The sequence below is a fragment of the Chiloscyllium plagiosum genome, chromosome 10 (genome assembly GCF_004010195.1).
Source record: "Chiloscyllium plagiosum isolate BGI_BamShark_2017 chromosome 10, ASM401019v2, whole genome shotgun sequence".
NCBI lineage: Eukaryota > Metazoa > Chordata > Chondrichthyes > Orectolobiformes > Hemiscylliidae > Chiloscyllium > Chiloscyllium plagiosum.
In genome coordinates, this window is record NC_057719.1 from 88,143,404 (window position 1) to 88,158,701 (window position 15,298).

At 41.8% G+C, this 15,298-nt stretch overlaps 1 protein-coding gene across 1 annotated transcript in view; it reads right to left on the reverse strand.

The window, feature by feature from the left end:
* Positions 1–3,583: 3,583 nt before the first annotated feature.
* Positions 3,584–15,298, reverse strand: part of znf106a (zinc finger protein 106a) — a 92,082-nt gene continuing 80,367 nt past the window's right edge. Inside the window, exons 18-22 of the mRNA XM_043698332.1 lie at positions 12,948–13,067; positions 7,796–7,867; positions 7,160–7,231; positions 4,970–5,116; positions 3,584–4,179 (exon numbers count right to left, since the gene is read on the reverse strand). Of these exons, the coding sequence (XP_043554267.1) occupies positions 4,123–4,179; positions 4,970–5,116; positions 7,160–7,231; positions 7,796–7,867; positions 12,948–13,067 (468 nt within the window). The 3' untranslated portion in view covers positions 3,584–4,122. The remainder of the gene's footprint in view (positions 4,180–4,969; positions 5,117–7,159; positions 7,232–7,795; positions 7,868–12,947; positions 13,068–15,298) is intronic.

The window sequence follows — 15,298 nt, forward strand, 5'->3', positions numbered from 1 at the left end:
ACAGCCAATTAGGAAAAACAAAGCATCGATGAGTCACCTTGCACTTGGAGAAAGTTAAATTTAATAAATAAACCAGAAATAATAGCTGAAATAATGTATGTAGGAATAATTTGCTTTTACAAACAGATCCTTCAAATCTTTATAAAGTTTAATGGAGCATACACTTCATCAGTGGATCAATAACCAGGGTTAATCACTTCAAATAATCAACAAGCAAATTAGGATGTTCTTTATGGTGTTGTGAAGGCTGATGGAATCGGATTAATAAAGGTGGGTGAGGCAAAAGTTGGGGAGTGGTACTAAAATGAACAGCTCCATGAACTGGTACTTGCAGTGCACTGAATAGTCTCTTACATTTTAACAACGGATAGTTGTGTTCATAGAATCCTTACAGCATGGAAACATGCCATTTGGCCCAACAAGTCCACACTGACCCTCTAAACAGTATCCTACCCAGACTCATTTCCCTACACTATTAGTCTACATTTACCCATCGCTAATGCATCTAACCTACACATCCATAAACACAAGGTGAATTGACCATGCTAACATCACCCATAACTTGCACATCTGTGGGAGCAAACCCATGGGGAGAATTTGCAAAATCCACACAGACAGTCGCCAGAGGGTGGAATTGAACCCAGGTTCTTATTCTCACGAGGCAGCTGTGCTAACCACTAAGTCACCTCTACTACTGGTTCTTCCAATCAATAGTAGTTAATCAATTAGTTAAGACTTGCCTATCAATGGAAATATCTCTAGAAACTGTGTTTCACACCCCTACTATTCTGTCTGCAACTGTGGTAGACTTGACCATTTAAATGCCCTTAAAGTTGGCATCAGATAGGCAAATGGACGAGAATGGAATTTTGTGGGTTAGATGGGCCTTAGATTGGTTTCACAGGTCAGCGCAATATCGAGAGCCGAAGGGCCTGTACTGTGCTGTAATGTTCTAAACAGTCTCCTCTTCGTCGTCGTTCTAGTGGAACGATTTTCCATCTGGTATATATGGGAGGAATTACTCCCTTTTTTAAAAATTCATCATTCAGTGATACAGAACTTGGGTATTACTTAAAAGCTTGGACAAATGTAGGTTGCTTTTCTTTTTACACTCTTCAGGATTAGATTAGATTATTTACAAGAATGCTAATTCGAGGAGAAAACCAACATTTATATTGTAAGACAGGACAGTGATTTGGCAGGTAGTGGTATTGCCATGGAGAATACATCCATTAATGCTGATGACAGTTAGCAGCATGGATTTGTTACTCTTAGTCCATTTTGTTAAATTCAAACAGGTACAGTACATTGTCTGTAAAGCACAACACCCTGCATATTGATATGTAGCTTCCAGTACACATTGTCAGTGAGGCATACTCTAACTGTGCTAAAATCGGCTGTCAGCATAATTCCTTGCAGATTCAGGATTATCCAGTCTTTATGCAAAGGGACTCATACTGTGAATTACTTGGTGCAGAAACAACGGTTCAGTTGTGACATGTTTTGGGTAATTGTTCTTCTGTATAAAAAGTGTCAAGTTATTTAAAACATTTGTACCAATTTAAAAACTGTAATGTCAAGGAAATGTTTTGTTTTCTGACTTTCAGCTTAATGGACTGGTAACTATTTAAGATAATGATGGATTAATTTAATATTGCAATGGGGCAAGCACCCCACACAGACAGAATCGATGTTACTGTCTAAGTGGATGACCTCAAAGGAATTGGCAATAATGAAAAGAAATCCTTAAATCCAACCTCAAGGAACCTTTGATCAAACGAAAATGACATCATTATCTCAGTTTTGTATTTTGCAGAAGAGGTAAATCTTAATGTTCCAATTCATCCAGAGACGTTCAGAGAAGAGCTATTAAACAAGCTCCAAGTTTCAAAAGCACTTTAACTAGAAAAAGGCAGAGTTCAGTCCTTTTCATTGAATCACGAGACAACAGCAGATATAATTTGTATTAGATTAATTACAGAGTAGTGGGGGAAATGTGTGCATAGGCATAAATTAGTTTAGGTTTCAGGATTTTGTTTTCCCCTTCTTTCAGAACATGGTCCATAAATTAGAAACCCTAGCTCCTGCCTTGGTTACAAACGTATCTCAATCAAATACAACAAAGTGACTTTACAAAGGTGGTGGTCAGCCTCTCTAACTGGAGTGTAAATTGCCAAATTAGATGATAATGGTTTCCCAGCAAACTCCAAAAAGCTGCTAATAAAGTGGGAGGGAGACGTGAAATGTAATCCAATCTGTGATGGGTCCAAACCAGTTTTAATCTTAGAGAATAGGCCGGAAGTAAAGCAGACCTTCTTCACAGTAGTCAAGAGGAATGCATTGCCTGAGAGGATGAAGCAGGCAAATTCAATTACAACATTCAAACGCGAATTAGACTATTATCTGAAAAGAAAAAGTGCAAGGTTACAGCAGAATGACAAAAATAAATTGCTCATAAAAGAGCCAGTAAAGAACAATTCTGTGATCTGTGTAGTCTTTGTGAAGCTCCAAATATTGTGTACCTCCCCATTACAGGTGTTTATCTGTTGTGTAGCTCATGTATGAAACAGTCTGCAGGTGGTAGGCCAGTTGAATGGGACAGGTTAAGTTCAACTGATAAGCTATTCCAGTCCATTTTGAACATTAAAAACCAAGGGATAGATCAGAAACATCTGATTCAGAAATACATCCTGAGTGACATTTATTCAGATTCTTGGAATAGTTTCCAAATCAATGTAAAATCATTTATTGTAAACATTCATTCCGACCACACACTGACAATTCACAGTCTTACCTATGACGCAGTCTCACAATCATATACAATATGCAGCTACATGATACATGGTGTACATAATATGTAGCCTCATGGCCACTTGTGATACATTTAAGGGGCCATGTACAATACATAAAGTCATGGCCATATTACTTGTAGGCGCACAAAGCAGGTACAAAACGCAGCCTCTTTGCTTTGTCCCTTGTGTTGCAAAAGCACTCAGCCTTGGTGCCATATGTTATACACTCTGTAAAAAGGGTGCACAATTCACAACCTCATAGTACAGTTTCATTTGGCCAACCTATCCTTCAAAGAATCTTTTCTTGATACCTCATCCAATTACCGACCTTAGTATATTTTAGCTTAAAATCTTGAAGAAAATAAAGCTTTACTTAAAAAATTCAATGAAATGGTCATGGTCAGGCTGCAATGTAGCTCAAGGCCTGACTGTGACCCCATGCTCACATCAAACGATAATCGCATTGAACCAAAGAATAAATAAACCGCAGTGATTTGCAGTATACACACACAGCATGAACAAAAAAAACCCACCAGATCATGTCTCTACTCCAGCCATGGTTTTCACCATCAGGACTGGACTTGAATCGAATTGAGACTTCCCCCTCAGAATACGGCCTGAGCATCAACATCTACATCCATTCCACAATCCCTAACACGTACAAAACACACTCAAATTCCATCCCATATATTTAAAAAAAAACCTCAGTCCTGATTCAGAAACCATATTTTCTTAATGTAATTCTCTATCAATTTAATAGGCATAAAATTAATAAACAATAAGAAATGCAAAATGACAGACCAGATCTTGGCTGCAGGAATCAGCAAGGATTCCACACGGCAGCTCTTGAACGGTGGGAAACTGCCAAACAAATGTGTACTTGAGTTACAAAATCCATAGTATCACACTTGGTCACATGCACTCGCGCAGACCCAGACTCTCAAATACACACACACACACACAAATCAACTCATGCACACAGACTGAGACACACCTGCATGCAGTCCAAGACACGTGCAAGTACACACTGCACAAACTTGCGCAGCAGCCATTGTTGATTGGTATTCCCACGACTTTGCTCATTTCATGCCTTTAAAGTCCCATTCTGTCAACTTTCACCCTTCAGGCAACACAGCCTGTGTTGCGTACAGATCTGAGACACCTGCAGCTGGTAGGTTTAGTCCAGATGTGAAGCCATCGAGACTCCTCCAAGATCTGCAGCACGTTTTAAATATTATCACCTTGGAATGATGGAAACGTATTGTGTAAAGACGATTTATTTTATAAAGACTTCTAAACTGCTTCCCAATTTGGGAGGTCAAATATCTTCTCATGGGTCCACCTGGCCATTCTCCTCAGCATGCTCACAAAGGTGCTTGGGAACATCCTGCAAAACCAATTAACAAGGTTTCAGAATACCATGGGCAGACAGACAGACAAGGACTTGTTTCACACCCACATCGTCCTGATAAGCAAAAGCTCCAGCTCGGACAGATAACCTATATATTTGAATCTCACAAACCTCTTAGTTAGATTCCCGTCTGTAAATCATTCACAAGAATCCCAAAACACCCCCTGATCAGATTTAAGCTTGATCCAAGTATTTGATATGTACACACAATGCATCTGGAGTGTACAGCAGTCTGTAACTCATCCATCAGGTACTTCTGTGGAACCACACAAACTTGTAGAGATTCCTGCCTTTGAGCTTACTTCCGTTGTCCTATACCAAAAACAGAAGCTGCTTGAAAAGCTCAGCAGGTCTGGCAGCATCTATGAAGAGAAATCAGAGTTAGCGTTTTGGGTCGGGTGGCCCTTCCACAGACACTTCAAGTTCTCCAGCAGATCATTGGATCCAAAACGTTAACTCTGATCTTTCCTCACAGATGCTGCTAGATCTGCTGAGCTTTTCCAGCAGCTTCTGTTTTTGTTTCTGATTTACAGCATCCACAGTTCTTTCAGTTTTTACCCATTAGTCTATATATTATTTCAATTCTATACATTTGACGATCTATAGAACATACACACTGCAGTACATTAAAAACTCATTATAAACCCTGAATAGATTCCCACCTATAACTCAGTTCCCCTGCCTCAGGTACAGAATGCTGACTGGACTTGCCCTTCAGTAATTTTTCAAGTGACCTTGTTCTTTCCTAGCCCCTGTCTTTCCTCACCTGTTTGGACCCATTTTTCACAGAGAAGAAAGCGTCACAGTTGCGCCAGCGACACTTCTGAGTCTGGAAGGTGGGGTTGTGGTGATCAGACAACAGGTGATGCTTCAGGTGACTGAGAACACCAAAAATCAAAGTACAGCCAGACCACTGAAAGGGAACAGGCAAAGAATTAAATGGGCACAGAGGGGCAGTGAGTGATGAGGGAGAACAATGGAAAGGAGGTGGGGTTAGGGAGAATATATTTGAATATATCAGTTGGATTCACAAAATGATTACAGCATAAGCAGCTCTTCAGTCCATTCTGCGTGTACTGGCACTCTGGAACAAATCACCCAGCATTAGTCTCTCATTACTCCTTGTAACCCTTTCTTTTCATTTAAAATCCTACTTCTGTTTTGAACTCTTCAATTGACCTTGCCTCCTCACTTCCCAGTAACCTGTAGTATTGTCCCAGAGTCGAACCATCCACCGTGTGAGAAAACATTCATGTAGCTGTTACTTCTTTTGCCAATTAGCTGAAATTTGTGTCCTCTTGTTCGTGATTCCTTTAACGGGGAATGTATTGTTCTAATTACCCCAGACCCTCATGATTTTAAATATCTCTATCAAATCTCCTCTAAGCCTTCTCCAAAAGTAACAGCCCCAATTTCTTCAACCTATCCATTCACCCCAGGACCATTCTCATAACCCTTTCTGCATATACTCTCTAGTGGCTTCACACCCTTCTGAAGTGTACAGCCCAGAAGTGGATGCAAAACCCCGTTCTCCAAACAAAACCAGTGTTGTACACAAGTTTAATGGCACCTTCTTGCTCTTGTTCTCTATGCTCATATTAATAATGGCCAGCACACTGTACGTTCTGGAAACTGCTCTCTCAAACTGTCTAACCATTTTCAATGAGTTATGCACATATACACATATGCTCCAGCATTTAAAATAAAAATGCTGTATACTTCATCTGCCATTTGTCTGCCCAGTTCACCAAGTTGTCTGTCCTTCAGATGTTCAACACCATCCTCCTCACAGCTCATAACACTTCCAGATTTTTGTATCATCTGCACATTTTGAATTCAGCAACAGCAAAGGTCCTAAACCCCTGGGCAACTCTGTTAAATATCGTCCTTCAATCTGAAAAACTTCCATGAATCAAAACTCTTGTTTGCTGTCAATGGAGACAACTCCGCATCCAAAACAAAACAGAATGCTGGTGCAGCATGTCTGGCAGTATCTGTGGAGAGAGAAACAAGTTAAAGTTTCGAGTCCAGAATTGAAAGGAGCTGGAAAACACTGCTTGTGTTGTTGACCGAGGGGGAAGAGTAATGTCTAGAAATAGATTGTGGGGGTGCTCACAGCAAAAGACAAAGGCAGTGATAGAGGTGGTAAAGGAGTGATAGAGATGAAAAATAGGTATTAGAAAATAGAAATATTAGCTGTGAAAAGTAGAACAAGCCAAATAAGACACAAACAAAGACCAACACCAACAGAAAATGGGTGATGTAAGAGCAACAGAGGACTGTAATACTCTGACTGTGGACTCAATAGAGGCTGAAAAGTAGAAAATAGGTGTTGTTCCTCCAATGAGGTTCACTGGAATATTTCTGCACACCAAGGACAAAGTGTTATCACAGAAACAAGGTGGTTTATTGAAACTGGAAAGTTGGGGTCACTGACACGTGGAGTGGAGATATTCAGTAAAGTGGTCACCCAGTCTACATTTAGTCTCACCAATGTAAAGGAGACCACATTGTGAGCAGGGAATGTAAAGAAGTGAGCTACACAGATAGTGGATGCATTGGATGTAATTTTCCAAAAATTCTTGGATTTTGGAGAAGTACTTGAGGATTGGAAAACTAGCAATGTGATGTATCTATTCATAAATGGATTGAGGCAAAGTGCAGGTAACTTTAAGCAGAAGCACTGGAATCAATTATTAAAGTTGTAATAGCTGATTTGGAAAATAATAATCTAATCAAGAAAAATCAGCTTGGCTTCATGAAAGGGAAATACAGTGAGAACATGGTATAGAGGAGTCAGGGAAACAGCAGATACAGCGTGAGCTGGGCACAGTAGGGTTAAGGAGACAGGCTAAAATACAGTATGAGTTGAGTACAACAGTCAGATTTAGCAAGAGGTGGGTACAGCAGCAACCAACTGTTGTATATTTATACACAAAGTTTCTTTCCTACTTACCCAACAGCGGAAGTTCTGCATCAAGTTCAGTCGCACAGCCTGTATACTGCCATCGTAACAACCTGTGTAGATCTATGGGTAAAAATAAAATTGCTGATCAAAACATAGAGGGCCGAAAGGCCTGTGTTGCGCTGTAGTGTTTGAAAAAAGTCTCAAAAAAAAACTTGAGTTTCATAACTGCCCTTGAACTGAGCAGCTTGCTAGGCCATTTCAGAGGGAAGTTGTGAATCAACCACATTAGCTAACTCCAGATGCAAAGCAAAGATTAGACTGGTGAAGGAGGGCAGATTTTCTTCCTTTGAGAACGGGAAGAAACTGGATCGGTTTTTATGATAATTTGGGAATTTAATTGTCATCACTGAGCTTTCCATTTTATTGTATTTAAGCTCCCCCGCCTCAGCTGCCCTGGTGGGATCTAAACACTTGTTCTCTCTACATCATTATCCTAGACCTCTGATTCACTGGATTTGTAATTTGGATTTGTCAAACAGATAGTACAGCAGTGATCCTGCCATTCATTGCTGTATCATGGTGTAACGCACCAGGGCGGGGGCGGGGACAGGGGCAATTCCTTGATTCCAATGGATCACTGCAAGGGGAATGTTCATATTTAATCAGATTGCTGCTGACACTCACCATGCTCTTGTGTATGACCATACACATCAACATATCCTTGTGGCCACCATATACTTGTAAACGATCGTGTGACTAGATACCAAAAGATAAGGAGAATAACATTCTGTTAGACAATCATTCTACATGTTGTTCTGCTTAACTTTAAGTTAGGTAAATATAGCCCTGTTAACAGGTTAGGTAAATATAGCCCTGTTAACACAGGTAAAACAGTTTCAAGGATCTTCACAGGAACACTATCAAAGAGATGTGGACACAGAGCTACACGAGGATCCAAAAGGAGAGCAGGGGAGGGGAGTGAATGGATTGGAACGCTGAGGTTCTTGGGAGCTCAAAGTATAATGACAGGATGATTAAAATCTGTCTGACGGGGATAGAATTAGAGGATTATGGGCATCTCAAAGTTTTGCAGGCTGGAAGAAACTAAAGAGATAGGGACGAACACAAACACTTGAATTTTAACGTCCTCAAGTATTTTAGAAACAAATACAACATGACATATAGATTTCACCAGTTGGTCTCATTCATGTCACACTTGTTTGTATGAGATTGTGCAGTAGATAAGTCAAATGTAAGATCATGTCACCAGAAATAAAATACAAGGTAATCATGGGCAGAACCTACAGAGTGTGGTTAGTACAGGTGACTGTCCTGAAACCACCAGTATTGTACTGCGGTTTTACACAGCAACAAACTGTAGCCAGCCTCTCAGTTACATTACCACCAGCACATCAGAATGCTATGAACCCTTCTTTTGGGTTATAGCAATTCTGATGGTGTATCTTTTCCCAGTTCCTGTTTAACTAAGCAAGCAATAATTTCCAGTCTCACAAACTGGTCCTCTGATACAAATCCTTGGCTCTTTTGTATGCCTGAACTGTCCACACTAATTTCAGCGTTCAGAACCTTTTAGCTGGGATCACACAGCATTTCTCCTGAAGCTTCTGAAATTCTGATTTTCTTCTTATTTTCAAACAATAAACTGACTTCTCTACAGAGCTTGGTAAACACTAGGAGTTTGAAAACAGTGGCCTCTGCAGCATGGCTGGTGCTGCGTGAAAAGGGTAAGAGCTCATGCTGTTGAGAGTGTTAAACCAGCTAACCAACAGGAAACAAAGTCTGGATAAATGGGTCAGATTGGAAAAGTAACTGGTGGACTGCCAAAATCACTGTTGAGGGCTCAGCTACTTGAATCTATATAATTGACTTGGATTGACCGTATTTTAGACAAATTTGCTTAAAAACAGGTTCGAAAGCAAGTTGTGAGGAGCATACATAAGGCATATAAATAGGTTAAGTAAATGGGAAATATATGACAGATGGTGCATAATGTGAACTTTGGCAGGAAAAATTAAAAGCAGAATATTATTTTAATGAAGAGACCTCACAGAATGATACAATTCAGAGGGATCTGGGTAGCTTTATGTGTGAAACACAGTCACCAAGCAATTCGGAAGGCAAATTTGCAGGACTCAAGAAGTCTCACTACAATTATACGTGATTTTGGCACCTGGAACATGATGTGCAAAGGTTTCTGGGCTTTGAGAGTGGTCTCTGAGATGACAGGCAAAGTAAACGGGGTCTGTATCCTTTAGAGTTTAGGATGGGGGGAGAACTCATTGAAACACATGAAGTTTGTTTTGGCTCATTGGGGAATCTAACACACAGTAGAGTTTCATGATAAGCATCAGATCATTTCAGACTGAGACAAGGAGAAATTATTTCACCTAATTGGTTGTGAATCCTCAGAACTGAGGGCTTTGGGTGTTGAGTATCTTCAAGGTTGGCTTAGACAGATTTTGGTGTTTCAGTTAAACACCTGATATAGGGAGCAGGCAGAAAGGAGGAGTTGACATCCAAGAGCAGATATCATTTTACTGAAGAGCAAAGTAGGCTAGCCCAGGGCAAATGGTCTACTCCTGTTCCCATTAATGGTATTATTGGAAGTCTTGTTGCAATTGCTGAGGCCAAAAGTATGTGTACAGTTTGGTGGCTGACTTAAGGAAGGACAGTTTTGCAGAGGAAATCAGAGATTGCCTTGTGAGATACGGTTGTTGGTGTTTGGAAAAATGAGGAGTGATCTTACTGGGACCCAAGGTACCCAGATGGGATCTTTTTAAATGTTCTTAAACCCAAATACAAACTCCACAGACATTTTAAAGATACAAGATTTTCTTCACATGCAGCTTCCAAGTCAAAGGTGACAGACCTTTGCTCCGACCAGGACTGTACACTAATGTCAATACAGTGGTAGAACTACATCCACCAAAACTCTTAATCAGTCTTAAACAGTGACAGACCTGTGTATATTACGAATGTCATGTTCGCCTGCATCGACCAGTACTGTAACTGTACAGAAATAGACATATTCAGCATCTCTGAACCCAGCCAATCAATGACAGACCGGAACAACCAGCATTGCATGTATTATATAGTGACAGACCCAAATTCACCTGTACTGCGGCTCCTGGCTTTAGGCTTGAATGAAGCATGGACAAAAACAGCTGAATTTCAGAGTTAAGGTGAGATGCCCTTGGCATCAAGGAGCCTGAGCAAAACTCACCACTGGTTGGTGTCATAGCTAGCAAATAGGAAGATGATTGGGGTTGTTGGAGCTCTGTCATCTCAGCTCCAGGACATCTTTGCAGAAGTTGCAGTTTCAATACGGTTGAAGTGGGGATGTTCACTGATGATCGTAAACGTTATCACCACTCACAACTACTCAAGACAGTGAAGCAGTTCTCGTTCAAATGCAGCAATATCTCAACAATATGCAGATTTGGGCTGACAAGTGGCAAGAAACATTCATGCCAAATAACCATCATCCCATGACATTCAATAGCATTACCATCACTGAACTCCCTATTATCAAATTTCTGAGGGTTACTATCGACCAGAACCTAAACTAGCCATATAAACAAAGTGGCTACAATAGCAGGTCAGAGGCTAGGAATATTGTGGCAAGAAACTCACCTCCTGACTCCCTAAAACCTAAGTCAGACAAGGCACAAGTCAGGAGTGTGATGAAATATCCTCCACTTGACTAGATGGGTACTGTTGGGGCTTGTCACCATCCAGGACGATGCAGCTCACTTGATTGGCACCACATCCACCAACAACCACTCCCTCCATACTGCTGCTACTAAGTGTTGGTGGTGTACTATCTGCAATGAAGAAATTCAACAGAGGTTCTTAGACAGAGCCTCCTAAAACCACAATCACTTCCATCTAGAAGGACAGGGCAACAGATACATGGGAACTCCACCAGCTGCAGGTTCCCCTCCAAATTACTCACCACCCTGACCAGGGAAATATATCACCACTGTCACTGGGTCAAAACTCTCAAACACCCTAAATAGCACAATGGATAACTCTGCAGCAGATTGACTGGAGTGACTGTATAAAGTGACTTTGTGCCACCTTCTGAATGACTATTAGCAAAGGCAATAAATTATGTCCAGCAATGACCCACAACTTGGGAAAGAATAAAAACAGAACTGCACCCATCAACACTGCAACCTTGTGTTACAGTGACACACCAGTACTGCACTCCATTGATACACAGTGACAGGGCTCTATACTGTACTCCAGTGTTACACAGCGATAGACCTGTACATACAACAGTGCTGTACTAGTGTTACACAGTGGCAAAGCATGTACACATCAGTACTGTACATGTGTCACACAGGTGCAGAGTTATGTACACTTGTACTATACTCCAGTGTTACACTGCAATAAAGCTCTTTGCACCAGGGCTGTACTCCAGTGTTATACAGTGACAGAATTGGATACACCTGTACTATACCCCAGTGTTATACAGTGACAGAGTTGGATACACCTGTACTGTACTCCAGTGTATACAGTGACAGAACTGGATACACCTGCACTGTACTCGTGTTATGCAGTGACAAGTTGGATACACCAGTACTGTACCTGTGTTATACAGTGGCAGAATTGGATACACCTGTACTGTACCCCAGTGTTATACAGTAACAGAGGTGGATACAATAGTACTGTACCCCAGTGTTATACAGTGACAGAGTTGGATATATCTGTACTGTACTCCAGGGTTATACAGAGAGGGAATTGAATACACCTGTACTGTACGCCAATGTTATACTGTGAAGACTTGGATACACTTGTACTGTACCCCAGTGTTATACTGTGAAGAGTTGGATACACCTGTACTGTACCCCAGTGTTGAACAGTGACAGATCTGGATATACCTGTACTGTATTCCAGTATTACAGTGATAGAGTTGGATACACCTGTACTGTACCCCAGTGTTGTACAGTGACAGGTCTGGATATTTTTAGATTAGATTAGATTACTTACAGTGTGGAAACAGGCCCTTCGGCCCAACAAGCTCACACCGACCCTCCGAAGCGCAACTCACCCAGACCCATTCCCCTACATTTCACCCCTTCACCTACCGCTACGGGCAATTTAGCATAGCCAATTCACCTAATCTGCACATTTTGGACTGTAGGAGGAAACCGGAGCACCTGGAGGAAACCCACGCAGACACGGGGAGAATGTGCAAACTCCACACAGTCAGTCGCCTGAGGGGGGAATTGAACCCGGGTCTCTGGTGCTGTGAGGCAACAGTATTAACCACTGTGCCATCGATGAATGCCTGTACTGTACTCCAGTGTTACAGTGACAGAGTTAGATACACCTGTACTGTACCCCAGTGTTGTACAGTGACAGATCTGGATACACCTGTACTGTACCCCAGTGTTATACAGTGACAGAGTTGGATACACCAGTACTGTACCCCAGTGTTATACAGTGACAGAGTTGGATACACCAGTACTGTACCGCAGTGTTGTACAGTGACAGATCTGAATATACCTGTACTGTACCCCAGTGTTATACAGTGAGAGAATTGGATACACCTGTACTGTACCCCAATGTTATACAGTGAAGACTTGGATACACCTGTACTGTACCCCAGTGTTATACAGTGAAGAGTTGGATACACCTGTACTGTATGCCCATTGTACAATGACAGATCTGGATATACCTGTACTGTATTCCAGTGTTACAGTGAAGAGTTGGGTACACCTGTACTGTACGCCCAGTGTTGTACAGTGACAGATCTGGATATACCTGTACTGTATTCCCATGTTACATTGTGACAGAGCTGGCTTACCTGTAGTTCATAAACTCGCACGAGTTTGTCTAAGCAGGCTGTCACCATCACCTTTCCCAGGATGTTTACAACTGTGACAGCATGGTTGTGGCCTTTGTAGATCCGCACTAATTCTCCAGTCTGAGGAAAGAAAGGGTACAAGATAGTCAGTTCAGTTCTGAGTGTAATCAAAGTCATCTCTAGTGAACTCTGGGACCCCTCAAACCTCTACTCACTGACTGCTATATTTACATGGGACTTGCTGTCTCTCCCTGACAGATCTACAGATTTCAAACAATTCAGCCTAATAGGAATTCTTCACAGACATGTCAGGATAACCTGGTGTTGACAGGATATTGGATTTCAGTGCAGATCAAGCAATTTGCACACAGATTATGTCACGATACCAGCTGTGACTCTGGGGGCAACCTCTTGCTTCTAAGTTCCTCGGGCTGGTGTGGCCAGAAACAGGGAGATAATGGACTTGAACGTGTGGTTGGGGAACTGGTCCAGGAAGCAAGGATTTAAGTTCTGGGATCACTGGGGTATATTTTGTGGTAAGCATAAATTCTATAAGAGAGATGGCTTGCACCTTAATAGGTTAGGGACCAGCATTCTGGCAGGCAGGTTTTCTATTGCAACACCGCTACATTTAAACTAAGTAGCAGGGGGAGGGGACAAACTGGATGCTTAAAAAGGAAATTGAAGGGAAAGTTAGAACAAGAGAAGTCAAGAAAGAAAACTGTATCAATGAAGCAGAAAACTCGGAAAGGGATCATGCTGTAAGGTTGAGTGAAATAGGGGTTGATGGGAAGGGTGAGCGCAGTAACAAATTAAAAATACTATACATGAATGCACGAAGCATTAGACATAAGATGGATGAGCCACGAAGCATTAGACATAAGATGGATGAGCTTGAGGCTCTTTTGGAAATTGGCAGATACGATATTGTGGGGATAACTGAGACGTGGCTTCAAGTGGACAGGGCCTGGGAAATGAATATTCAAGGCTACACGTGCTATCGCAAGGACAGACTGACGGGCAGAGGGGGTGGGGTGGCTTTGTTGGTAAGGGAGTAAATTCAGTCCCTTGCGCGGGGGGACCTAGAGTCAGGGGATATAGAGGCAGTGTGGATAGAGCTGCGAAATACTAAGGGTAAAAAGACCCTCTTGAGAGTCATCTACAGGCCCCCAAACAGTAGTCTGGATGTTGGATGTAAGTTGAATCAGGAGCTGAAATTGGCCTGTCGCAAAGATGTTACTACAGTTGTTATGGGGGATTTTAACATGCAGATAGACTGGGAGAATCAGGATGGTATTGGACCTCAAGAAAGAGTCTTTGTGGAGTCCTCAGAGATGGATTCTTAGAGCAGCTGGTGCTGGAGCCGACCAGGGAGAAGGCAATTCTGGCTCTGGTATTGTGTAACGAACCAGAATTGGTCAGAGACCTCGAAGTGAAGGAGCCATTGGGAAGTAGTAACCATAATACATTAAGCTTCAATCTGCAATTTGAGAGGGAGAGGGTACAGTCGGAAGTGATAGTACTTCTGTTGAATAAAGGGAACTATGGAGCTATGAGGGAGGAGCTGGCCAAAGTTCAATGGTGCAATACCTTAGCAGGGATGACCGTGGATGAACAATGGCGGATATTTCTGTGTATAATGCAGAAGTTGCAGGATCAGTTCATTCCTAAAAGGAATAAAAATCCCAGGAGGAGGCATGGGCAGCCGTGGCTGACGAGGGAAGGTAAGAAACATATAAAGTTAAAAGAGAAAAAGTATAACATAGCAAAGATAAGTGGGAAAACTGAGGACTGGGAAGCTTTTAAAGAGCAACAGAGGATTATTAAGGAGGAAATACGCAGAGGAAAAATGAGGTACGAAGGTAAACTGGCCAATAATATAAAGGAGGATAGTAAAAGCTTTTTTAGATATGTGCAAGGCAAAAAAATGGTTAGGACTAAAATTGGGCCCTTGAAGACAAAAACAGGGGAATATATTATGGGGAACAAAGAAATGGCAGAAGAATTAAATGGGTACTTCAGATCTGTGTTCACTGGGGAAGACACAACCAATCTCCCTGAGGTAACAGTGGCTGAAGGACCTGAACTGAAGGGAATTTATATTTGCCAGGAATTGGTGTTGGAGAGACTGTTAGGTCTGAAGGTTGAAAAGGGCCTGATGGTCTACATCCCAGAGTACTGAAGGAGGTGGCTCGGGAAATCATGGATGCGTTGGTGATTATTTTCCAGAGTTCAATAGATTCGGGGTCGGGTCCTGAGGATTGGAGGGTGGCTAATGTTATACCACATTTTTAAGAAAGGTGGGCGAGAGAAAGCAGGAAATTATAGACCAGTTAGTCTGACCACAGTGG